The following is a 24351-nucleotide window of genomic DNA, read 5'->3' on the forward strand; positions in this document are numbered from 1 at the left end:
ATCACCTTCACCCCCTTTGTCCCAGTGCTGAGAGTGGGCCCCGAGGATGCTGATTGGCTACTTGACCAAGGTCATATGAACAAATAGGTGCAGGGCCAGGATTTGCATCCAGAAGCATCTCATCTCAGCCTTCCTGAGACAACTGAGAGCCACTGAGACAGGGCAGAGAGGTCAGAGGGCTGAGTGACGAAGGGCCAGATGCCGCCTTGACACCCTGTATGTCCCCAGAGCACCTGATGTCTGTGGCTGCTGTGGCTCTTACCACATTGTACAAGTCTTGAAAAAAATGTAGTTTATTCATCTTCCTATGCTTCTCAGGTCCTGGACATTGCCTGCAACATAATCAATGTTCATGTAAGCCCTCGATAGAGAAAGAAGCTAGGGCAGGTCAGAAGCACGTTGTTCTATTAGAGCAATACTGACCACTCATAACTCATTCTCTGATGTCTTCCACTCATGGAAAGATCAAGGGTCTTTTACTCATGGGTATCTCAAGGGTGAGGATGACGGTGACGGTGACAGTGACCACTTTCCACCCTTGCTCATGCTCATCACTGTGTCCCAGAATGCTTCCTTCTCAAGTCAGGTGTCACTTCCACTGAAAAAGTCCTCCTGGGTTTCTGAAATTGGGTTAGATTTCCCTGCTATTGAGCTATCAGAGCACTTCCCACTCTGTAGCTAACTCCCTCTTCTGCCTGCTCCACCAGAGTGAAAGTGTGCGAGTCTTGCTTACCACTACACTCCCAGCTCCCAGCCCCGTGCATATCATGCCGTTCTAGAATCCCTGCACATGTGTCGAAACGTTCCTGTAACAGATTTTAGATTCCAGAACACTAAGTCAAAAATGTTACAGTCCATTCTCCAGGAAGAGCGAGATGGGGCTGTAATTCATTCTGCACTCTACCTCCTAATCAGATTAAAGTCGGTTGCTTCCTCCAAGACAAATGAGTCAAGATATTTTCATATACATCAGACAGGCGATGAGCTGTCTTGTGATTCAGATGCTTCATCGCATATGGACGGTTGGCCGCAAGTGGTCTGGCAGAGGCCCGAGTGTCAGAGGCCTGAGTGTCAGAGGAGAGTCTTTCTGCACTGGAAGAGAACCTCTTGGGATGTCTGGGTGGCTCAGACTGTTGGGCGTCTGCCTTCGGCTCAGGTCATGATCCCAAGGGTACTGGGATCGAGCCCCACATGGGGCTCCCTGCTTGGCAGGAAGCTTGCTTCTCCCTCTCCCATTCCCCCTGCTTGTGTTCCCTCTCTCACTGTCAAATAAACAAAATCTGAAAGAAAGAAGGAAGGAAGGAAGGAACATAAGAAAGAAAAAGATAGAAAGAAAGGAAGGAAGGAAGGAAGGAAGGAAGGAAGGAAGGAAGGAAGGAAGGAAGGAAGGAAGGAAGAGGAAAGAGAGCTCCTCCAGCTCTGGCGCGGTTCAGGTTCATCCTTGGATTATGCGAGTCTCAGCAGGGCTGCCGTCTTGCCTGGTATCTGGAAGCAGAGAGAATGTGTTGCGCCATCCTTGGGAGAAAGCAGCTGGAATTTCTGAAAATACAGTAACTAAAGCTTTAAGAAGCTTTTCCCACCAAGAAGTCAGAGCAGTATTTCTGTTAAATAGTGACTTTTGTCACCGGGAGTCTCTGACATCGGGTGCCATGCTGCCGGTATTTTAAGAAAGATTCTTCTTCTTCTTCTTTTTAAATTTATTTTCAGCATAACAGTATTCATTATTTTTGCACCACACCCAGTGCTCCATGCAATCCGTGCCCTCCCCAATACCCACCACCTGGTTCCCCCAACCTCCCACCCCCCACCCCTTCAAGACCCTCAGATTGTTTTTCAGAGTCCGTAGTCTCTCCTGGGTCACCTCCCCTTCTAATTTCCCCCAGTTCCCTTCTCCTCTCCATCTCCCCTTGTCCTCCATGCTATTTGTTATGCTCCACAAATAAGTGAAACCATATGATACTTGACTCTCTCTGCTTGACTTATTTCACTCATTCTTCTACTTCCTTTTTCACTTCGTGACTGCTGTGAGCTGTTCTCAGAAGCACCTGCTGCGCTGGCTGCGGGCCCAGGACGGGCCTCTGTGCGCGCTGCCGCTCCTCGGGATCCCGGGGCACGCTCCCATGCTCCTGTGGGCGTCTCTGCTCGTCCTCGGTAAGTGCTGGAGGGGAAGCCTCTGCTCCGGGAGGAGACGGGGCCAATCCATGAGCAAACGCCGTCCCCGGCGGGCTGTGGCACAAATGGGCTACGCTCTTACTTCAGGACCACAGGGAATGAGCAAAAGGAAAGATATTGAGGGCTTGGGAGACTTAATTTCCAAAAGCACATCCCTCACTTGTTTTTAATTGCCCACAACAACTTCCTCCTACTCCAGAAGTGGGCTTATTTTTCCATGTAAAAAAAACTACAGTTAGGAGCTGCCTAGCTGGCTCAGTCGGTAGAGCGTTTGACTCTTGATCTCAGGGTCGTGAGTGTGAGCCCCACGTTGGGTGTCGAGATGACTTAAAAATAGAATCTTTTAAAAAAAAAAAATCTACAGTTAGGTTTTAGGTCCTAACTAGGTCCTAATTAGGTCACCTCCCTAATCACAGATCATGAAGGCCGAAGGGTGTGTGGAGTCTGGGTGGGTGCCCGGACTGTGAGCTGACGTAGGACTGAGCTTCTGCTGGGGATGGTCATTCCTCTCCGTAGCCCACGATCCGGTCTGCTCCGATAACTGCAGGAAGCATGAGCGCAGCAAAAATCAGGTGGTTTCCTCTGGATGACTTCCCCTGCTTCTGGACCAGTTTTCAGTGTTTGTCTAAGTGAGGCGCAGGTTTCCTAGCAGCTCCAACAAGGGAAACAAAGACCTGTCAGCCAGTCGCACACTACATGGTTAAGAAGTGTGTCTGTCTTCTGCCCGGCGGCTCATCCAGACCCCAACTAACGGGAGAGTTATTCGTGTGGCTGCGCATCATGGGAGCTCGGTGAAAAGCGAACGAAGGGGGCGCCGGGCCCAGCGCAGTGCTGGGCGGCGGGAGGGCACAGCGACGCAGAGGACAGTCTCTGCCCCCAAACGCTGACCTTCTGGTGAGGAAATCAAAGGACAAATGCAAGAGCGTTGGACTTGAAAACCCACGCAAGAATATTACACTGTGGGTCAAGATAATGTGTGATAATTATTCATTCTTGCTGATAGTAATTAATAATTAAATGCTGAGCCCTGATTTACCAGACACTCTTCTAGGAGCATCGCATGTATTGATCTGTCCAAGCATCTAACAATCAATGAGCTGGAACTGCTATAAATCCCATTTTGCAGATAAGGGAGCCAAGGCACAGAGACAGTCGTTTGCCTTAAGCTCCGTGCCGTGGCCAGGTCGGGACGCAGACCCACCTGTGACACTAGCACAGCGCTGCTGGCCCCCCGTCCCGCGCCGCATGTCTGAGTGCCAGTCCCGGAGAGCTGCGATCGCGGTGTTCTTAGCCTAGAGCAGCGTGAGGGCACCGCAGCCCCGAGGCATCCAAGAACACTTCATGGAGGAGGTGGCTTTCCTCGGGGTGTGAGGGCTTGGGTATGACTTGGCTTTTCTTGGTACTGAAGGAGACTGACACTCCAGGCAGGGAGACGGAAGCCAAGGGGCAGCGGCAGCCACAGCGTGGTCGGGTCTGACAGACAGTGACAGGGGCCATCAATGGAAGACTTACCGATTCAACTCATTGAAATAAGATTACAAGGTCACTTTTATGGTCCCTGTGTGACAGATGAGGAGCGGGAGGCTGGGGAGCCTTCCGCAGCTTGCCCAGCACCACGCCACTCCGCTTCAAGCCTTGGTGGCCCCGGCTTCTCCAGGGGTGGAGCCGGGCCCTCCTCCCCCACCCTCGGTGGAGGGGGCGGGCAGTGGGCTCTCTGGGCGGGAGGGCTCAGCTCTGTGCTTTGTGCTGACCGTGGCCCTCCCCTCTCTTGCAGCGCCGGTCATTGGAGAGCTCGGTAAGTCGGTCCCTTTTCCTTTCTTTTGTTTCTAGATATTCTAGTGACCATTTCTGGAAGGAATGCTGGTAAGGGGGGCTTGGTCCCCGTGTCCTTGTCCTGAGGACTCAGGCAGGGCAGTGTCACCCTGTCCTGCAACCCGAACCCTAGGAGCTGGGAGTCCCACTCTCGAGCCAAACCCGCCATTGTGTTGGGTGAAATTGGGGGCCTGGGACGCAGCACACAGAGGTCAAGGAGGGGCGTGCCCCCACCTGATGTGGGGTGCTGGCCAACCTCACCGAGAACACAGACCCTGGAGGGACACTGGGAATAGGCTGAGACCCCAGGGCGGTCAGAGCGGGGGGCCCAGGGCGTAAAGAGCTCTGCTCCCCCACCCTCCCTGGCCCAGCCCAGCATGGCCACAACCACAGGCAACCACCTGACACCCCAGCACGCTGTGTAGACGTTTTCCTGTGAAGAGCTCAAATCGCGATGCCTTTGAGCGCCTGTCCTCCGGTCATCAGGGACCCCCCCCGCCTTCCCGGGCCAACAGAAGGGTCTCCAGGTGTTGTGGTCATCCCTGAAAATCCCTTGAGAGCACCGCGTTCATCCTGGGGGCTGCTTGCTGTGGTCCGGCCCCAGCCAGCAGGTGCGCACGCCCTTCCCTGCGGGTTCCGGGCTCTGTAGTCCCCTGCTCAGTGCTGTGGACACGGACCCTCCCACACATCACTGCCCAGCTGGGAAGAGACTGTGACTTGACAGGACTTTGCTAAAAGCTCCAGGATGGAGAAACAAAATACAGCAAGTGTCTTAGATCAGCTGCTAGACGTGCTTACGCTAGAGATCCCTGACCCAGCCTCACTGACGAGGCCCCGACGAGGGGCAGTGGGACTGGTGAGGAAGCAGGTGGCTCCCCTCAGCAGAAGTTTCCCCTCTCTCGGGCACGAGATCTGCTGCCCGGTCCCCATGTCCCCTCCCGGAGGCTTCCCGGGAGCACAGACAGGGGATTCTCTTCTCTCCGGGAGAAACACGACCCCTGCTCACTGGGAACACGGGATAATCTGTACAATCCTCTGAGAAAGAGAAGGTCCGCAGAGACCCAGGAATGTCTGTGTGACCAGCCAGAGCCCCGAGCTGCTTCGTCTGAAACTGGCGCTCGGCTTCCTCTACGGTGTCTGCCTCCTCCACGGGGGGCACTTCCTTTACACTCGGGTGTAACTGAAAGACCGAGTCGGGCATTCTTGTCGACGAAGGCAAGACGACTCGAGGTCTCAAGCTTTAAGAACAGCCACGGTCTGTCGGTCCTTAGATGCAGGCGGTCCTCCTTATCCGAGCGTCAAGGTACGGAAGAAGGAACCCACTTCAGGGGATTCCACTTAAAATTTTATGGTAAATTACATGCCCCCATAATTGAAATTTTAGTTCTGAAAAACAAAATAATGCACATGGAAATAATCTGGCTTATTTTCTGCTTCGCAGAATTTAGATTACCCTAGGCAATTTGCAGAACAAATTGAATCGAATATTGATTTTTTAAATGTGGGAGTAGCTGCGACTTCAGCCATCCTGACGGCTCGGGGAGCAAAGCTGGGGGAGGAGGGAGGCAAGTAAAACTGTAAGAGAGCTCCCCCCACACCCTGTCCTGACCTTGACCTTGCTTTGCTCCCTTACTGCAGGGGTGAAGCCTCCCACAGCACCCCCACTCCCGGCCCCTCTGGCTCTCTTCCCCTGACACCCCCTTACCCAGAACTGGATCCTGTGGCCGCTAACTGCTCCCAGCGTCCTGAACTCCCGCCCCTCACAGGAGTCCGGGAGGACACGTCCCAGTCCTTTCCCTCGCACAGCAGCGCCCGCCCGGTTAGCCCAGCAACACGAGGCGCTCGCAGCCGGCGGCGGCAGCAGCAACAGGGGGGCAGGGGTGCGAGAGCGTGTTTCCAACAGGGAGTACATCTCAGGGAAGAACACGTCTCTTTCCTCTTAGTTTATCACTGAGGCGCCCGTGAAGCCGCCGGCTGCCGTGCGAGGCACAGAGGTCTCCTCCTCAGGCTCCGTCTCTTCCCTCCTCCAGCTGCGGCCAAGCCCCTGATCTCCCTCCATCCCCCATGGACCACCGTCTTCAGAGGAGAGACCGTGACTCTGACTTGCAATGCGTCTCGCGTCCACACAGCAGAGAACATGAAATGGTACCGGTGGTTCCTTGGGGCAACAGTGCTACGTGACACCCCAGGAAACACCCTCAAGGCCCGTGACTCTGGAACGTACAGGTGCCAGACCCGGGGCTCACCCCTAAGTGACGGTGTCAGCTTGATCTTTTCTTCAGGTGAGCAGGAGGGTGGGTGAGTTCAATCGATAGAAGTGGTTCTGACGCCTCCTAGTCCCCTGGAGTCGGCCAGACCCGAGGTCCTTCCTGCGCCTCTAACCCTTGACCCCTGCCGGCTTCACGTCCTGGAGTTCCTCGTGTCTACAGGTGTTTTTCGAACTTCTGTTGACGTTAGAGTGCCATCGTCTGACGGCCATCCGCGGCCCTCCCTGTGCACTTACACAGCGGAGGAAGGAGTTCATTTTAGGGGGTTCAAAACGGAAGCCAGCTTAGCGCCGGCCCTCCGGGGAGGCACAGCCCCCTACAGGACAAACGACATGGACATGCGCTTACTGAGCACCAAGCAGGTGTGAAAAGTGGCCTCGGACAAGAGTGCGGAGGAGGGAGTCTCCGCCTCAGGCCTGTGTCCCCACCTGTCTCGCGCCTGTCCCTTCTCTACTCCCACTTTCGGCCTCGGGGGCTCCGCTCTCTTCCTGCGCTCTCGTGTCCTGCTTTGCCTACTTCCCAGAGAATGGTTGGGGCCACTGCACAGCCCTGCTCCGGGGAAGAGGCCGTCCCTCAGTCACCGCAGACAGAGGAGCCAGAACGGGCCTGTCACGCAGAGCTGAAGAGCAGGAGAACGTCCTCACGGGACCCCATTCCCCATCCCTCACCCCCGCGTCTGTGTCTGAGAACGAGCCTGCTGCCGGGCGAGCCCCCGAGGGCGGTGACCCTTCCTAGTCTGTTTCCTCTGCGGTGACGCTGGCTCTGGGACCCTGGGAGCAGGCTGGTGGCGATCCTTAACTGTGTTCCGCTATGTCGGAGTGTCGCTCACACCCCACTCAGCTCTCCGTCCCCGCGTTAGAATCCTCATACGATGAATCTGTCCTTGAGTAGGAAGCAGGGGTCGAGCTGGAGTGTTTGGGGCTTATTTACGAAACAGGTCATGAGGATCGGGAAGAAACGAGTGAGCCTGGGCCGGAGCCTAAATCCTGTGGAAGAGAAAAGAGAGCCAGTCGAGCCTCGTGAGCCGAGCTGCGCGGAGGGAGGGTGTCCCTGAGTGACAGGCGCCGGTCTCTGTGCTTTCCAGGACGGCTCGTCCTTCAGGCTCCGGCCTCCGTGTTTGAAGGTGACACGCTCGTTCTGCGATGCAGAGTGAGGGCGGGAGAGAAACTGGGCGCTGTGACGTACAGCTGGGAGGGAAAGTGGGCCTCTCCTCTCCGGAAGCCCGAGACCTTGTGATGCCACAAGCAAGTCTGAACAACAGTGGCTTTTACGGATGCACCGGATTTCTGCAGGGAAATCGTTACTCGTACAGGTCAAGTGCCAGACATGTTAACATTCAAGGTGCGCCCTGCGTCTCGTGTAGGTTGCTGAGTCATGTCAGGGCGGGGAGGGCCTGATGGGGGACCCGTACGTTAGCGCCCCAACTCCGGATAAGGACAGCCGTGGGTCCTCCAGCAGACACAGCGGGGTCACTGCACTGGGAGCTGCCGAGGGACAACAGGATAGCGGGGTCAGCGAGCCTCTGTCTTGGCGTGTGTCTGTCTGAAGTGTCCCAGAACCAAGCAGCCAAGCTGCCCATCCCGGGGCTCTAAGTGCCGCATCCTGAGGACTTGGTTTCCCTCTTCTCTCCAGAACTATTTCCACAACCAAAGCTGGAAGTCATACCCCCCCAGCCCATGGAGGGCGGCTCTGTACACCTGAGCTGTCGGACGCAGCTGCCCCTCGAGCGGCCGGACGCCGCGCTGTCCTTCATCTTCTTCAGGGACCGTGGGGTCGCGTTATCGACCTGGAGCAGGTCTCCGGAACTCCAGATCACAGCCGTCTGGAGGGAGGACTCGGCGTCGTACTGGTGTGAGGCCTCGGCAGCCGTCTCCGGCATCCGCAAGCGCAGCCTCCCCCTGCAGGGCCGTGTGCACGGTGAGTGTCCGAGTGGCAGAGAGCCGGGGCTGTGGCACCCTCCCCTGCAGCTCTCCATGGCCCTGTGCAGGGAGGGACCACCCAGCACGGATGGATTTGGTCATCCTGATGGACGCAGGCTGGCCCTGGAGTCAGGTACTATAATAGAATCACACGGCTCATTTCCACCACGATCCGCCTGAAAACTCAGACTTCCTTTGGAACTCCAGCACCTCGAAATCATAGAGGTGGTTCGTGAAGTTAGATTCAAGAGTTAGGGAAAACAAACAAAACCAAGAAATAAGGTGCCCTGAGCCGACACATTCTAGAAGGCCAGATCTTGGGGCAAACCATTGAGGAGATGAGCCTCAGCCTCTTCCTCATCAACAGCAGCAAATGATGGGCGTTGCCCGCCAAGTGCAACGCACAAGAGAAGGATGTGCAGGGAAAGGTAAATATGGTGAGTGTCACCTTGTCTCAGGGACCAAGCACGACTCCTGGAAATGGGTGTGATCCAGCCCGGCTCCAGGGGGACCTCTCTCTCTGCCCCCTGTCCCTGCAGACAATCCAGCCAGCCAGCCAGGACCTCAGACAAAACTCAAAGGCTTCTCCAGGGGCAGCCAGGTTTTCTCTCCAGCAGTTTCGTGTGTCAGAAACTATTAAATCGGGTGATGTTCTAGCTCCGAACTCCACAGTCTACAGGCTACAGAGCCCCATCCAACATGCCGGCCCTGCCCTCCCCGCACAGACCCTCACTGGCCCTCTCCTGCTCACACAGGTGTCCCGGCGGCCCTCACCTGCCCTCACCTGTCCTCTCGTGCTCACGCAGGTGTCCCAGTGTCTGCCGTGCTCCTGGAGACCCTGCCCCAAGGGGGCCACGTGCTTGCAGGGGAGCGTCTGGTCCTCGTCTGTTCTGTGGCTGAAGGCACAGGGGACACCACGTTCTCCTGGCACAGAGAGGACACGGGGGAGCGTCTGGGGAGCACACGTCAGCGTTCCCAGAGAGCAGAGCTGGAGATCCCTGCTGCCGTGGGGAGTCACACAGGGTGGTACTACTGCACAGCGGACAACGGCCTCGGCCTCGCCCGCAGCGGGGCCCTGAATGTCACCGTCACAGGTGAGGCTGAGTCTCCATGGGCTTTGTTCAGAACACTCAGCGTTCCCAGGTTAGGGGTGGCACGCCAGCCCTCCTGGTGATTCTCTTTCTGGCTGCATTTTGCCACTTTCCGTGGTGACAGGCTCACTCTTTCTTTCTTTCTTTCTTTCTTTCTTTCTTTCTTTCTTTCTTTCTTTCTTTCTTTCTTTCTTGTTGTTGTTGTTAAGTATTTCCTGTCTATTTCCTGGAGGCTTTACATATATCATCTCAGCTAAACTTAGAACCTAACAGAACACACATGATCCACATTTTGTTAGTGAGACAGCGTGACAGGCAGTTTCCAAACACAGATACTAACCCTCGGGTCATGGTGCGGTTCTCCAGGGAGGGAGCGCTGGCCGGAGCCTTTGCATGGGCAGGAGACGATGGCACGTGTGTGCACTGCTGCATCCCGGGCTGGTGTCCAAGAGCAGCATTAGCTGGTTAACGGGCCCTCGGGGTCCTCGTCTCTCTGTGAGTCATCACAGCACATCCACCGTCCCCGCAAACCTGACACAGCCGGCCACAGGCCCTGCTTCATCCATTCTACAGGCCTGACAGCCTCAGGGCCCGACCCCTTGCAGGCCGAGAAGCCGACGGGCGGCACGGGGGGCCGACGACACAGAGCCCAGTCATCTGCACTGAGGGGACAAGCCTTCCGCTGGGTCCCACAGTTCTGGCCTCTGCATTCCCCTACTCTGTCCCTAGGAAGCCACACAAGCCAGGCTCCCATGCAGCCCTTGTGGCCCTGCCGACCTTCAGTCCCTCTCCGTCAGGCTCGGTCACACCCTGCCCTCCAATAACGCTTTCACGGAGGGGCTCCTGGAAAGTGAACTCCTCCGGAGAGTCACCCCGCTCACTCCCTCCGCTTCTGCCCCCTCTCGTCCTGTCCACACCGGCCTTGCCTCTTGCCACCGAAGTCGCTCAGGGGAAGGTCTGCTGGCCTCCACGTTGCTGAAGTCAGAGGTAACCACCTGACGCAGCTAGTCCTCCCTCCCTTCTTGGACCACGCTCCTCCCTGACCTCTCAGACGTGGCTCGCTCTGGGCCCTCTGCCCATCTGTCGGACTCTCCTGCCAGGCTCCCTCACGAGGTCCTCCCTGTATCTCCAGCTCTGGACCAGGGGCACGTGGGTCTCCGCCCTCAGACCTCCCCGTCTGTGCCCACTGTCTGCGTCGTGCCATCCTGTCTCCTGACCTCAAGTGCACGTTTGACTTCTGTATACTTACGATTCCCGACTCCACCTACAGCCCAGACCTCTAACCTGAGCTCAAAACCCGCACATCCAAGCGCTTAAATCAGGCGCCCCCCGGGAGTGGCTAAGCGCCATCGCAAACGCGACTCATCCAGAAACACAGTCTTGGTGTTCGGGACTATCCGATCCCGTGTGACGCAGCCCCTGGGTAAACGAAACACCCCCCCACCCCCGCCCGCCTTGCTTAGGCCAAAGCTCTGGGCTTCATTCTTGACTTTCCTTCTTACTTTGTCTTCCACGTCGAAGCCACTGCCAGTCCTGCTGGCTCCACCTTCAGGATACAGCACGGAGGTGACTGATTCCTCCCACTTCCATGGCCACCTCCTGACCCAAGCCCCCTAGGCTCCTTCCTGGGTGACTGCATCACCCCAGCTGCCCACAGTCTGCTCCCAGTGCAGCATCAGAAGGAACCTCTAAGTCATGTTGCTCTTCTGCACGAGATCCTCCCTTGGCTTCCCGCCAGCCCCAGAGGGACAGCCGTCATCCTCAGTGGCCCCGATGTCCTGTTGCTCTGCCCTGATCTCCATCCACCCTCCCCTTCCCTCCTCCGCTCTGGTCACCGTGAACTCCTGTCTCCTCCTCAAGCCTTCCGGTCATGGTCCCACCTCCGGGCCTTTGCACTTCTCTCCCATGATACTCTCGTGCTCACCACTCATCTCCCCCAAGGTTCTACTCCCTTTTTAGTGCAACCTTTCCAGACCACCTGTTTAACCCAGAAGCCCTTTGCCCTGACACCCCTTCCCCAGAAGCCCCTGGATTCTTCCTCGAAGCACTTATCCCTGGCCTCCATGCCATGTCTCTGTCCCTCCCACCCCCCCCATACTCGCCTCACGAAGGCAGGTCTTTCTTTCGACCACTCTTGTATCCCCGGTGGCTGGACTAGGGCTTAGTCTATATGAGGCATTCAATAAATCTGTACAGAGTCAGCGAATTCTACACACATCATTTTAGAAACCAGAGTATCCATCCAAGAAGACCAGGATATCAGTATCTCCATTCTACAGAAAAGGAGTACAAAGCCCAGAAAGATTTGGTATCGTTCACAAGGTCGCAAAGAGCACACCTCCACGCAATCATTTAGCTCGGAGAGACAGAGGGCGTCCGTCCTCCAAAGAAGTGGTGCCCAGGCAAGTCCCGCTGTCCATCCACCACACTGAACAGGCAGAGGACGGTGCTGTGTCTGTGAGCGCTGAGCCCTGACGGAACTGTGACCCTGAACTGTCAGGGCAGCAACCGTGGGAAGGGGTGCTACACGGGCGGCCCAGCTGCTCTGCCCTTTTCCCCTCAGCTCCCTCGAGGCAAGTCCTGTGACCAAGGGGGACCTCCCCAGGCAGGTCTTCCCATCAGCGGATACCACGGGACTGTCTGCCTCTCGATCTGGACATTTCTCAGTCAACAGTGAGAGTGGCTGAGATCCCCAGCACAGACGGGCAGAGATGGGGGCCCGTGTCATACGGATGGCCTTCCAGGAGAGAGAAGAGCCAGCAGAAAGACCAGCTGCTGAGGGCCACCACCACCACCAAGACGTGCTGGCCTGGAACCCCACAGGGGCTCTGACGGGGGGAGACCTGCTTCTCCAGGAAGCCTCTTGTCCTGAAAGATGTCCTCGGGGAGCCCAAGGCTGCACTCCCTGAAGAGGGCAGTGAGGAACCTGTTGGGAACGCACACGTGTGTGAAGGCGTTCACCTTCCCTTTGGATGTGAGGTCAGTAAAACGCATCGACCCCCCTGTGCTCTGGGCGGCCAGCCGGCGGCTCACACAGTCCCTGGGCCGGCTTGCACGACCCTGCAAGGCAGATGTCGTCCTCTGTTAAGGAAGCAGATGATCTCAGAGATGAAGCAGATGTCAAGGATTCGGGGACATATGGCAGAGCAGGAATTTCTCACCAGATCTTTTTCATGCGTGGACCTTATGCAAAATCTCTGTGCTCTGAAACGGGAGAATTTCTAGCAACAGAGAAAATCTGCAGTTGCTGAGAGCACCGGGCTAAGGGGGGGCTGTCTGAGCTCATGCGGTTTTAACAACAGAAATTCATTTCTCATAGCCCTGGAGGCCGGAAGTCTGGTCAGGGTGGTGTGGTCAGGTTCTGGGGGGACCCTCTTCCTTGCAGACAGCTGACTTCCTGGAGCAGGTGCGACAGGGGTGAGACAGAGAGAGAGACAGAGCGGTGTCTGTGGTGTCCCTTCCTGTGAGGACCCTAATCCCATCAGTGAGTCTGGGGCCGCGGGGGGGCACTCGCTTCCAGATAGTGATTTCACTTTCTTCAAATACATCCCCAGAAGAGAGATTGCCGGATCATATTTTTAACTTTGTGAGGAACCTCCATCCTGTTTCCCACAGCGGCTGCACCAGCCTACGTTCCCACCAACGGGGCACGAAGGGCTCCATGTTCCTTGTCCTCACCAACACTTGTTACTTCTTGTCATTCTGATAAGGGTCATTCTCACAGATGTGAGCCGATATCCCACTGTGGCTTAGGCTTGTGTTTCCCTGATGACCAGTGACATCGAGCCCCTGGCCGTGTGCCCATCGGCCACTCACACATCTTCAGGAATCTTTGCTTCTGTATTCATTCGCCATATTGCTCTGTACTCTCTCGTGCCGTCCGTATCTGACCTTGGTGTCAGCGTGACGCCGGCCTCAAAAAATGAGCTTGGAAATGCTCACTCCTCCTCAGTTTTGTGGAAGACTCAGTGTTAACTCTTGTCTAAGTGTTTGGAAGAACCCACCAGTGACACCATCTGGCCTGGGCTTTCTTTGGTGGGAGGGTTTGTTACTGAGTCAATCTCCTGCTCATCACCGGTCTGTCGGACCTTAACTGACTCTGGTTTTTGCACACGTGGTTGCCCCAGCAGGCAACCCAGCAGGGGAAAGTTGCCCTCTAGGACACAGCAGCCCAGAGGCTCTGTCCGCGGATCTCCCCCCTGGTTTGGCTGTCATGGTGGGGAAGCTGGGCTCACGACCCCCATGAGCTACTGCCTGCAGGCGGAACCATTCATAGGTCAGGCTGGGTTTGTTGACTTTGTCAGGAAGGGAAACATGGGGACAAGAATGTCACCGACAGCCAGTGGCCACGTGTACCGCGTGCTTACTTTGTGGCAGGAATCACAGGTGCAGAACACCGTGCCGTAAACGGCAAAATCGCCAGTGGTAGCGCCGTTCTGATCCATGGGTGTTTTCTGTGTAAGTCTGCGGCGCTGGCATCTGGAGTCTGAATTGGGTTTACCTGGGGAACAAGGATCTGCCTGCAAAGCACCTCTACCCCCCACACTCTGCCCCTCTATTCCTGTTTGCTCTTCCACAAGTGTATTTATGTGTTTATTGTCTGCCTCCCCTCTGGACGATAAACCCCTGGAGGGCAGGGACCACCCTGTCCTCTTCACTGCTCTGTCCTCAAGGCCTGGCACCAGGCGGGACTCCGTAGATGTCTGCTCAGTGAATGAAGGAATCTGCCAAAAGAAGTCTTTTGAGTGAGAAGATAGAACGGACCCAACAGCAAGTCAGAAGCCTCACCAGCATCTCTCATCCCCTCTGGGGCTTCTATGAGGATGGAGACCGTGCTGTTTCCCTGAGGGGTCCCACTGTGGTCTTGTAATGGTGCTGCTGGTTCCCCGAGGGTCCAGTAGGCAGTGCCAGTCCTACGTGAGGGGCTGACACACCAGCATCATGTCATATCTTCCCAGGTGGCCTAGGGGAATTCCCAAGAGGCCAGATCACTAGAAGATGGGACATACAGAGAAAGAGAGGAATTTCCCTTAAATGCTGATTCTGAACCGATGTCGGTGGGTCAGTGGAGGGAGCTGGCTACATTCTCCTCCTCTGGCACGGCCCCCTACCCTCAACCTACACCCTCTACCAGAGCACAGAGTCCTGTCCTGCCGCTCAGGCTCAGGCCATGCTGCCCAGACCAGAAGGCTGCCTCCTGTGTGCACCAGCCCTGGCTTGCCCTCATCTGTTAGACTCCTCCCTCCCCAGGGCTCAGGACCCCAGCTGTGCTGAGGAAAGGTGCCAGGGCATCACGGCCCTTTCCCCTGGGGCTGACACAGGCTCTCCCCTGCAGGCACTCCAGGGAACAGAAGTGGTCTTATTGCTGCGAAAGCCGCTGGGGTTCTGCTCAGCATCCTTCTTCTGGCAGTGGCCCTGTGGATCTACCCCCGGTGCCGCCGGAACTCAGGTGTGTGTTCTCCCTTACCCTCTGCATCCCCACCAGGCACCTGGGTCCCCAGCACGGCCCCCAGTCTCCCCCTCCGCACCCCCAACCCCACAGACCTACGCCCTTCACGGAGCTGTGCCGAGCAGATGCCGCGGTGGAGGGCGGCTTGCACTAGCTGGGTTCGCTAAGGAAGGAAGCACCAATTTTTATGTTAAGTTTCAAAAAGCTAATCCAAGCAGTTTCCCTGGGCAGGTTTTTCGCTCCTACAGATGGGTCAACTACACACTGCCGCGCATCCTAAATCCGTCACGAATGGGCAGTCAGTATGTCACAGGGCTCTGAGAGCGGGAGCTGGCTACCCCATAGCCTTCCTCCTCCTTGGAGACCTCCCGGTGCCAAAGCCTGAACCCTCCACCCTGTGTCCCCGAGGGCCAGCCCGCCAGCTGGGGGAGAGTCGCGCTCCCACAGGCTTCTCACCTAGGCCGCGCTCAGACTAGTTTCAGGGGCCAGAGGCCTCGTGTGGGTGATGCACACAGACGCTGTTTGGGTTCTAGAACAATTGCCCACACCCCCCAACTCTGTCTCTTGGTTTTAATCAGCTCAGTTCAACCCATCCTGTGGTTCTCAGCACTGCCCCTGTGCCCGGTGTGGGCTGATTTGAAGACAAGCCTTCTCCGAGGGCCAGAGCGGGAGCAGGAGCCCGAGCCAGCTCTGGACGTGACCACCGAGGCTCCCCAAAGTCCTCCGGCAGCCCTCCCGGCTCTGTGTGCCAGACTGTACTTACTCAGGGCTTCTTGGGGTCGTCCATTGTCACAGCCTTGAACCTTAATCAAGTCTCCAGCATGTCTGACCCAGGAGTGTGTAGCCCTGTCCTCAGTCAGTTATGCATTTTGTTCCATCCTTTTCCACATCGTTTTCCTAAAAATCCATGACTGAGTGCATGTTTGAATTGACTTTTTCTTTCTTTTTTTTCTCTGTTTTGCTTTTTTTTTTTTTTTGAAGATTTTATGTATTTATAAGAAAAAAAAAGATTTTATGTATTTATTTGACAGACAGAGATCACAAGTAGACACAGAGGCAGGCAGAGAGAGGTTCGGGAAGCAGGCTCCCTGCTGAGCAGAGAGCCCGATGCGGGGCTCGATCCCAGGACCCTGAGATCATGACCTGAGCCAAAGGCAGAGGCTCAACCCACTGAGCCACCCAGGCGCCCTCTTGCTTTCTGCAGGCTTTTTTGTTTAATTTGATTTTATTTTTTCAGTGTTCCAAGATTCATTGTTTCTGCCCCACACCCAGTGCTCCATGCAGTCCGCACCCCGGCAATACCCAGCACCAGGCCCTCCCAACCCCCACCCCTTCCCTCCAAAACCCTCGCTTTGTCTCTCAGAGGCCCCAGTCTCTCGCGCTTCCTGAACTGACTTCTTGGGCCCCTTTCTAAGGCGGGTTCCCCTGCGAACTCTGAGAACGAGCTCCCTCTGCTGACACAAACGTGCCTTTGCTTTGTTTTGCAGGACGTGGTTTCCCCGGAAACACAGCCAGGTGAGGCCTTCCGGGTCTTCCAGGAACAGAATATGCAGAACTGTGGGTTCACACAGTTAGGTCAAGCCGTGTCTCTCTGTCCCTCTGGCTACATGCCCACATTTTCACATCCCCGGAAATGACCAAAATCACAACTTCTAGAACTTTCTGACAGCTCCTATCATGGTCTGTGAGATGCTTCTCACTGAGCTGTCAGAGTGGCCAGCCTTGTTCCCCGGCGGCCGGCCCATACTGTGGTCCTTGGGTTGTTCTCAAAAGAACAGTCTGGCTCTATATGGACCTGCTGAAGGTCCAGTTAAAGCCTTCCTGCTCCCGGTCCCCTGCCATCGGCTGACCCCTCCCTTTCTGTTCCCCCCGCCTCACTATGCCCCTTCCTCTCTGCGTCCCTGGTCCCCTGCTTTCTGCTGACGTACTCCCGTGCCCCCTCCTCTCTGGCCATCCCACTGCCGGCCCCGTATGCCGTTCCAGGGATGATCATGCGTTTCCTGTCTTTCAGGAGCCCTCCCGCCATAGGCCCGGAAGAGGCGCCCCAGGCCGGGTGCCCTGCCCCAGGGGAGCTGCTGTGGTCCTATGACAAAGGTGAGGAGCCCGGTAGGGAAGCCCTCCCCCTGGAGCCAGGGAGAGGTAATGACCTGGAGGCCTGGCGGAGGCCTGGCGGAGGCCTGGTGTCCTACGGTATCCCAAACCCAGACCCGCAAGAAGCCACCGGCTCACTCCACGTCCAAGAAGCATGGGGAGGAATGCGGGAGGAGACGGGTAGCGCGTACCTCTGACGGGGTGGCCTGGAAAGTGCTGTTTGTCCCTTGCAGTGCACGCCGGAGAGGCAGACTTGGTGTACTCCGAGATCCAGTGTATGCAGTTGGGGGCCGGTAAGTCCTGGGGAAGATTCCAGCTGCAGACTCTGTTGCTTCATTCAACACGTGCTGGGTGCTGAGCACCGCGGAACGTACACTGAGTCGATCAACAAACAAGGCATGTAAAACCCCCTACAGTGGTGCTTAGCGTCTAAAGAGAGAAAAAAGACACTAAAAAATACAGCATGTATCTTTGCTGATGACCAGAACAAAAACTGAACATCTCCCATCATCGTGAAAATGTATGTATGAATCTTTCCCCCTTGTTTAAGATTTATTTATTTATTTGAGAGAGAAAGCATGCACAAGCCAGCGTGAGGGCGGGAGAAGAGGAAGAAGCAGAGTCCCCGCGGAACAGGGAATCTGACGCAGGCCTCGATCGCAGGACCCCAGAATCATGACCTGAGCTGAAGGCAGAGGCTTAACCGACTCAGCCACCCAGGCACCCCTGAAAATTTCTTTTACATAATGAATTAAGTAATCAAGTGATGAGGTTTACAAGCCACCTACTATGTGGTGAGAACATTAGAGAGACGTGCTCCCACAATGTATATATACATAGACAAATGCTCAGTGAGTCTATACAAACAACCCTGTGTAACCAATATCCTGGACAAGTAAGACCTGTTACAAATCACAAAAATTGTGTTTCCCACCATTTCTGGAAACTTGACTTTTGAGGGAGATCTTCCCAGTCACTTCAGATGAACATTTTGGCAGCACAGGCTTTTCAACACATTCTCCAGTCTCTCAGGTGACGGACAGCAGGTGGGCACTGTATGTCACAGTCACCATTCAGCAGCCAGAACACTCAGCCCTCCACTTGTTCAGGCAAATTTCAGGAGGGGAGCTGGCGGGGGCAGGAGGGCAAGACAGAGCTGGCTTCTCTGTTTCTGTGGCTGGCCACCCCTCACTGGCCTGGAGGGCACTGCGGACCTGAGCAGGGAAAGACGTGCTCAGCTGGTGCTTGGGAGCTGGCGTCCACCTGTGTGTCCGGCAGGTGCGGAAGTGGGCCCTCCCCAGGAGGTGTGTGCATGCTCTCTTCTGAGGTTCCCTGGTGGATGCTCCTTCCCGAGGCTCCTTTGGCACCGCTGGGCATCTCCAATCCGTGCAGCTGTTTGTGACCCTTTGTGTCCTCACACCCCAGCACTCACATCCAGCTTCCTACTGCTGTCCAAGCTTCCTTCCTCTGTCCAAGCTGAACCACATCCGTCCCTGGGAACACCTGGGGATTCAGGTCCCTGCTGCCCCGGCAACGTCCTGATAATCCCGCCAGCTGCATGTCCGCGCTCTCGTCCTTCTAGACTGGTGCATCTCAAGTGTTTTTATTGTCAGCCAGGGGGAACACGCACACACACCAGTACTAACGCATCACTGAGACACAAGCTTCGTAATCCTACTGTGATGCACTCAGGTTTCTCTTCTACTCAAATTTATTGTTTTAACTAGATTTATTGAGGTATAACCTGCATACAAAGTATAATTCACTAATTTTAGACGCACAATTTGATTAATGCTAACCAACGTATCCAGGCCCAGCCCCACCACCATCTTCAAGACCTGGGGCATTTCCAGCACCCCAGAAAGTCCCTTCCTGCTCCTTGCAGATAACTTTTCCAGCTCCACGCTGACCACCACTGACCCTCTTTCTGTCCCTAGAGTTTTGCTTCTCTACAATTTCCTATAAATAGAATCCTATGTAACGTAGTCTCTTTGTCTAGCTTCTGTCCCCTAACAGAATGCTCTGCCCCTCATCCACACTCTTGAATAGCATAAGTAGCTCACCACTTTCTCTGACATGGAAAAAGCCTGCACCTATTTAATGTATAAAAGTGGGTGATGTAGGGAGAAGCATACGCCAGCGAACCCATCGGCATCATCAAGGCCACAAGCATATGTATCATCTCTTAGAGTTTCCTTCCGCCCACATTAGTACTATTATTATGTGTGTGCATGTTAGAACACTTAACGTAATATTTAGCCTCTTAGCGCATTGCAAGTGTACAACACAGTGTCATCTGCTAGAGGCACGACGCTGTGTGGAGCTCATCCATTTTGCGTGACTCAACTTTTTGCCTTGTGGCTGTCACTTCCGCTGCCCCTCCCCACAGCCCTTGGGTACCACTGTTCTACTGTCTGTTTCTATGAGCTTGTCTATTTTAGATCGCACATATGAAGTGAGGACATACGGTATTTTCCTTTCTGTGTCTGGGTTATTTTACTTCACACAGCAACTTTCAGGTCCATCCCTGTTGTCAAAATGTCAGGATTTCCTTCTTTTTTAAGGCTGAATCATGCTCTACTGTGTGTGTGTGTGTGTGTGTGTGTGTGTGTGTGTGTGTGTATCACATATTCTTTATTCATCTGTTAATGGACACCTAGGTTGTTCCCATTTCTTGGCTACATGAACAAGGTGGCAGGAAACATGGGATCCAGACATCTCTTCAAGACCCCGACTTCAATTCCGTGCATGTATACGCAAAAGTGGGGTTGCTGGATCATGCAGTAGCTTTCTCCTGAATTTTTCGAAGACCCTCCATATGGTTTTTCCACAGTGGTGGCACTGCCTTACACTCCCGCCAGCAGTACAGGAGGGCTCCCTTTCTCCACATCGTTACGAGCACTTGCCATCCGTGCCTTTTTAACACCACCGTCTTAACAGGTGTAAGGTCACATCTCATGGTAGTCTTTTTTGTATCTCCCTAACGATAAGTGACGTTGAGCACCTTTTCAGTATCTGTTGGCCGTCTGTATATCCTTGGAGAAATGACTGTTCTTTGCCCATTTTTTAAATTAAGTTAGTGGTAGTATTTTGGCTATTGACTCGTGTGAACTCCTTATGTATTTTGGATATTAACCCCTTATCAGATATATGGTTTGCAAATATGTTCTCTCCCATTTCATAGGTGGCTTTTCCAACGATGGTACCTCACTTGGGAATTTAAAATCCCCAGTATCTTTGTGTCTCGTAGAAATTTCAATTGTAACCTGATCTTGAACTTCTTTTACAAATGGTGTCAAACATCATTGCTCCCAATGATCACAAATCCTGAAAAAGGCAAAGCTAAAACCAGCTCTTCTGTCTTGCTGTATTTGGCGCTCACAGAGCCCATCGCTGTATCTGACCCACCCAGATCACCAGCTCTGTCTGTCACTCTGCTTCCTCAGGCCATCCCCGCTCACTGGGACCTTCGGAATGGTAGAACTAGGGCTGCCTCCAAGTTGTTTCTCTTGACTGACAGCATCTCGCGGAGCCAGCCTGGCCACTTGCGGTTCTCCACCCCCTTCCTTTGACGTACTTGTCAGAGGACCATTGTAGCTAAGCACTCTGTGGCAGGGCTAGTTGTCGTTCACGAACTTTACATATTAATGATCTGTAGCAAGATATCTTCCCCAGTTCCTTGAGGTTTGCGTGAAGCCCCTAAAATAGAACGTAAAGTCCATATACAGGACTATCATTCTGGGAAGTGAGTACATAGCTTCTATCACATCATTTAAAATATCTATAACCCTGAAAGCTCAATGGAAAGAATTTGATGATAAAGAGAGGAGCCTCAATTGTCCCAGAGGCTTTTTTTTTTTTTTTTTTTTTTTTTTGGTCTCTGTCTCCATAAATCACTACGTGGCTCTGATACTTTCATCCTCTTCCCTGAGACTGAATTTCTAACATGTAGGATCCTCCAAATCCCTCCTGCTAGCCTTCCCTCTCACTGCAGCTCCACCTCTAGAAGACACAGAAAGTAAGAACTAGAACCCCGTAATGTGAGACAGAGTTCTCCCACGGGCACACATGTGAAGGTCTCATGGGGACGTGCCGAGCCATCACGGGGGTGCTCTGAGGCTGGCGTGGGATGGCGGTGCTGTACGTTCAGAGAGGCAAAAGTTAAAACCGAGTGACATTCTGTGGCGACATCTGGTAAAGGAAGGGAACAAGGCTTCTTGGCGTGGAGGTAAGGAGGGAGCTCGCGCATCAGTGGTGCTTGTAAAGAACTTTCAGAAGTCTGGACCAAGAAATGGTAAAACAGAAAATCACGTGTGTCATAGGACATGGTGGGGGGTGGGGTGCGGGAAACTTAACCATGAATGGAAAAATTTCAGTGGCTCCAGCCTCCGGAGGAAAGCTCTCCGGCTGTTCTGAATGGGTCATAGTGCCCGTAGTTCAGTGATACCGTTTCCCCCCACAGCTCGCACCTCCAGAACGTCTCTAGAGGACAAGGTGAGTATCGGCCCCTGACTGTGTTCTGTCCCGCGGTCGCCTCCAGCCCCATCCTCCCTCTCGCTTTCCAGTTCTTCTTCTATCTCCTTTTCACCCCAGCATGACTCGGTTGTCTACTCTGCCGTGAAGACACGACTCCCAGAGGACTCAGCTGGAGAGCTCAGGTCTCAGGATGAAGACGCCATGAAAAGTTATGAGAACGTCCAATTCGCATGACTTGTCCCTGATCCAAAGCCCAGCTCAAGGCCGTCGTTGGGGCCCCTGGAGTGACAAGCTGGTCCCGGTGTAGCATTCTTGCCCGTGCGCATTCACATCCGAAACTCCCAGTTCACCTGCTCTGAAGTGGTTATGGGGCGGCCACCGAGAGACTTGCTCAAGTGACCAGAGTCCATGGGTGAGACAAAATCCCACACACCTGCTCTGAGCCTAACCTGTTGTGTTCTTCAAGCTCAGATTTAGGGGAAATGATGAAGGGGGGAGAAGTACTCTTGTTGAAAACCAGAAGCACAAATTTTGGTGAATTGGAATTTGCGCGTCGATGCAACTGAGTGACTCAGGTCTCTGCTCAACGTGTCTCCAACAGCTGTCCCACTGGGGACCATCTGCATCAGTCGGCTTAACTCTGAGTGGTACCTGGATCCTTCCCAGACAGTGCCCAGAGCCACCCCTCCTGCTACACCATTTACTGCCAGGCTTCAGTTGCAGACAGAAGGATCCCCACCAGTGCTTTACAGGGACAGGAATTTAAGCAGGATATTAAGTACTTTACAAAATCATCTGAAGAGCCAAAGAAGCAGCCTCTAAGTGGAGCTTCCAAAAGCAAAAGGCAACTAAGTCTATGTTATTTCAGACAAAGATTTTTAACATTAGAGAAAAGAAATTTGAGAAATTAAAAGTTAATAGCCGTACAAATCTAAATTTGAATTGGAAGTATCAGCATAAGCTGATGTGAAACCCTGCTTTAAAAAAAAAAAAAAAGATATTTATTTCCTAGGTTTGTCCACTGAAAAGGTGTGGAAATAATTAGCAATACGACAGCAGTGAGCACCTTTCCAGGGACTGTAGTCTCCAAATGCTATTTCCCCACCGTTAAATAGTTGATGTGGGAATAAATCATTCTCCCAATACGTGAAGAAGGAATAAAAGAAACAGAAGACCACTATCTTGACCAGATATTTCATGGGACACCTACTGATAAGATTATCATTAAAACAGCCTAATATTCTGTGCCTCTTGATGGAAGTATTCAATGTCACCTACAAAGTATTCCTGCCCAAAATATCAAAACTGGATCCCGTCAAGCTTCTAGATCAAACCGCCAGCTCACAGGAACTACATGAAGCTACAGCACCGCGCCATGAGACGGCACCATGAGCGCAGTCAAGGAAACCCACGCTGGAAACGTCCACAGGACACATGAGCAGGTTCCTCCAACAAATAAATGATGCGGGGGGTGGAAGGGAAGAGGGAGGGGGAGGGAGGAGGGGGGAGGGAAAACCTACAAGCTCAGTGATACTTGACACACATCAACCAAAGGGACCGCCAGCCTCGTTTGCATCCTGACTCAAACCGAGTTAAGAAAAATCCCGCTTAGGAAATTCTAAAGGAAATTTGTATACTAATGTTAAGAAATTAGTATGTTTCAGATGCCTTTTATTTCTTTTTGTTGTCTGATTGCTGAGGCGAGGACTTCTAGTACTATGTTGAACAGCAGTGGTGAGAGCGGACATCCCTGCCGTGTTCCTGACCTTAGGGGAAAAGCTCTCAGTTGTTCCCCACTGAGAATGATATTCGCTGTGGGGTTTTCATAGATGGTTTTGATGGTATTGAGGTGCGTACCCTCTGTCCCTACACTGTGAAGAGTTTTGATCAAGGAAGGATGCTTTGGGGTATGCGTGATCGTGTTACAGTTACGTTTCATTTTAAAAATACAGGTATTTAAAAAATTGTAAGAACTCATTCTGAGGTATTTGTGGATCAAATGATACAAGCGTGTTTGAAATAACTCAGTAAGAGTCAGGTGGGTGTGATGACACGGGGCTGGCCGGGGGTGCACCCTGTCCGAAGCTGGCTGGCAGGTACATTGCGGGAGGAAAGGGGTTTGGCACTTGTCTCTGCTTTTGTACGTGTTTAGTTTTCCACGATAAAGTACTAAAATGTCCCTACACGACACCATCTCAGTCTGGACCGCCAGCACCCCCACCCTGGCCGAGGACCCTCCTCCTTCAAGCTCGGGCTCGCCGTCTCCTTGCTGGTGTCTTTGCTCCGCACCCGCCATTCCTAGCACCATGGTCGTGTGGTCAGACCCTGGCAGTGGGTTCTCATTGCCCCTTGTGTGCCAGCAACGCCCCACCGACTTTCCTCCCGGGCCTCCTAGGCCCCATCTCCTGCTCCTTCCCCCTCGTCACTGAGCCACCGACACTGCCTGCACCAGGACAATCGCCCCCTAAAGCTCGCACGGAGAGCACGTCCTCACAGACGTCCATCAGGGCCTTGAGGTCTACCCTGAATCACTCATACTTCGGAAACTGTTGTCCCCGTCTTCAGCACGGCTAATCTCCGTATCTGCTCTGCTTTACTTTTCCCCCTTAGCCCATCACTTCAAAGCACAGGACAAAATTTACTTATTACACTTCTCAGAATAGAAAGAAATGAAGTTTCACAGGGACAACCCCTTCTGTCTCTTTGGCTCACAGATAGATCCCGAGAACCTACAACCGTGCCTGGCATACAGTGGGTGCATAATAAACACTTTTTAGAGAATAAGTGATCGGTTTCATTGAAGTAAATCCCGTCCTCCTGGCGATGAAGGGATTGAGGTTAACAGTCCGCCCAAGGAGCAAGCAGGCCCCACAGGGGTCTTCCACTCGATGGAAAGCTCAGGTTTGGCCCCGTGTCTGCCAGTGACCGGTCTGGCCTCGCAAGCAGGTGTTTCTAGAACCTCTGCACCCCCATCAATGCCGCTTCATTCGTGGTGCGACCCTCGAGCAAGCCGGGGGTTGCGGGAAGAGGCAGACTGACAAGTACGCCCGGCAGGTTAGAGACCCGTGTCCAGA

General features: G+C 53.9%; 1 protein-coding gene across 1 annotated transcript; it reads left to right on the top strand.

Annotated features, from left to right (window-relative positions):
• Positions 1-2005: 2005 nt before the first annotated feature.
• On the top strand, positions 2006-23009 carry FCRL4 (Fc receptor like 4). The gene is given in 13 exon segments (XM_032318041.1): positions 2006-2151; positions 3947-3967; positions 6015-6266; positions 7336-7458; positions 7461-7592; positions 7884-8168; positions 8977-9264; positions 14597-14710; positions 16198-16225; positions 16722-16804; positions 17035-17094; positions 21264-21295; positions 21395-23009. Coding segments are annotated over 13 exon segments (1566 nt in total). The 5' UTR covers positions 2006-2120; the 3' UTR covers positions 21512-23009.
• The last annotated feature ends 1342 nt before the right edge of the window (positions 23010-24351 follow it).

The sequence above is a fragment of the Mustela erminea genome, chromosome 17 (genome assembly GCF_009829155.1).
Source record: "Mustela erminea isolate mMusErm1 chromosome 17, mMusErm1.Pri, whole genome shotgun sequence".
NCBI classification, from domain to species: Eukaryota; Metazoa; Chordata; class Mammalia; order Carnivora; family Mustelidae; genus Mustela; species Mustela erminea.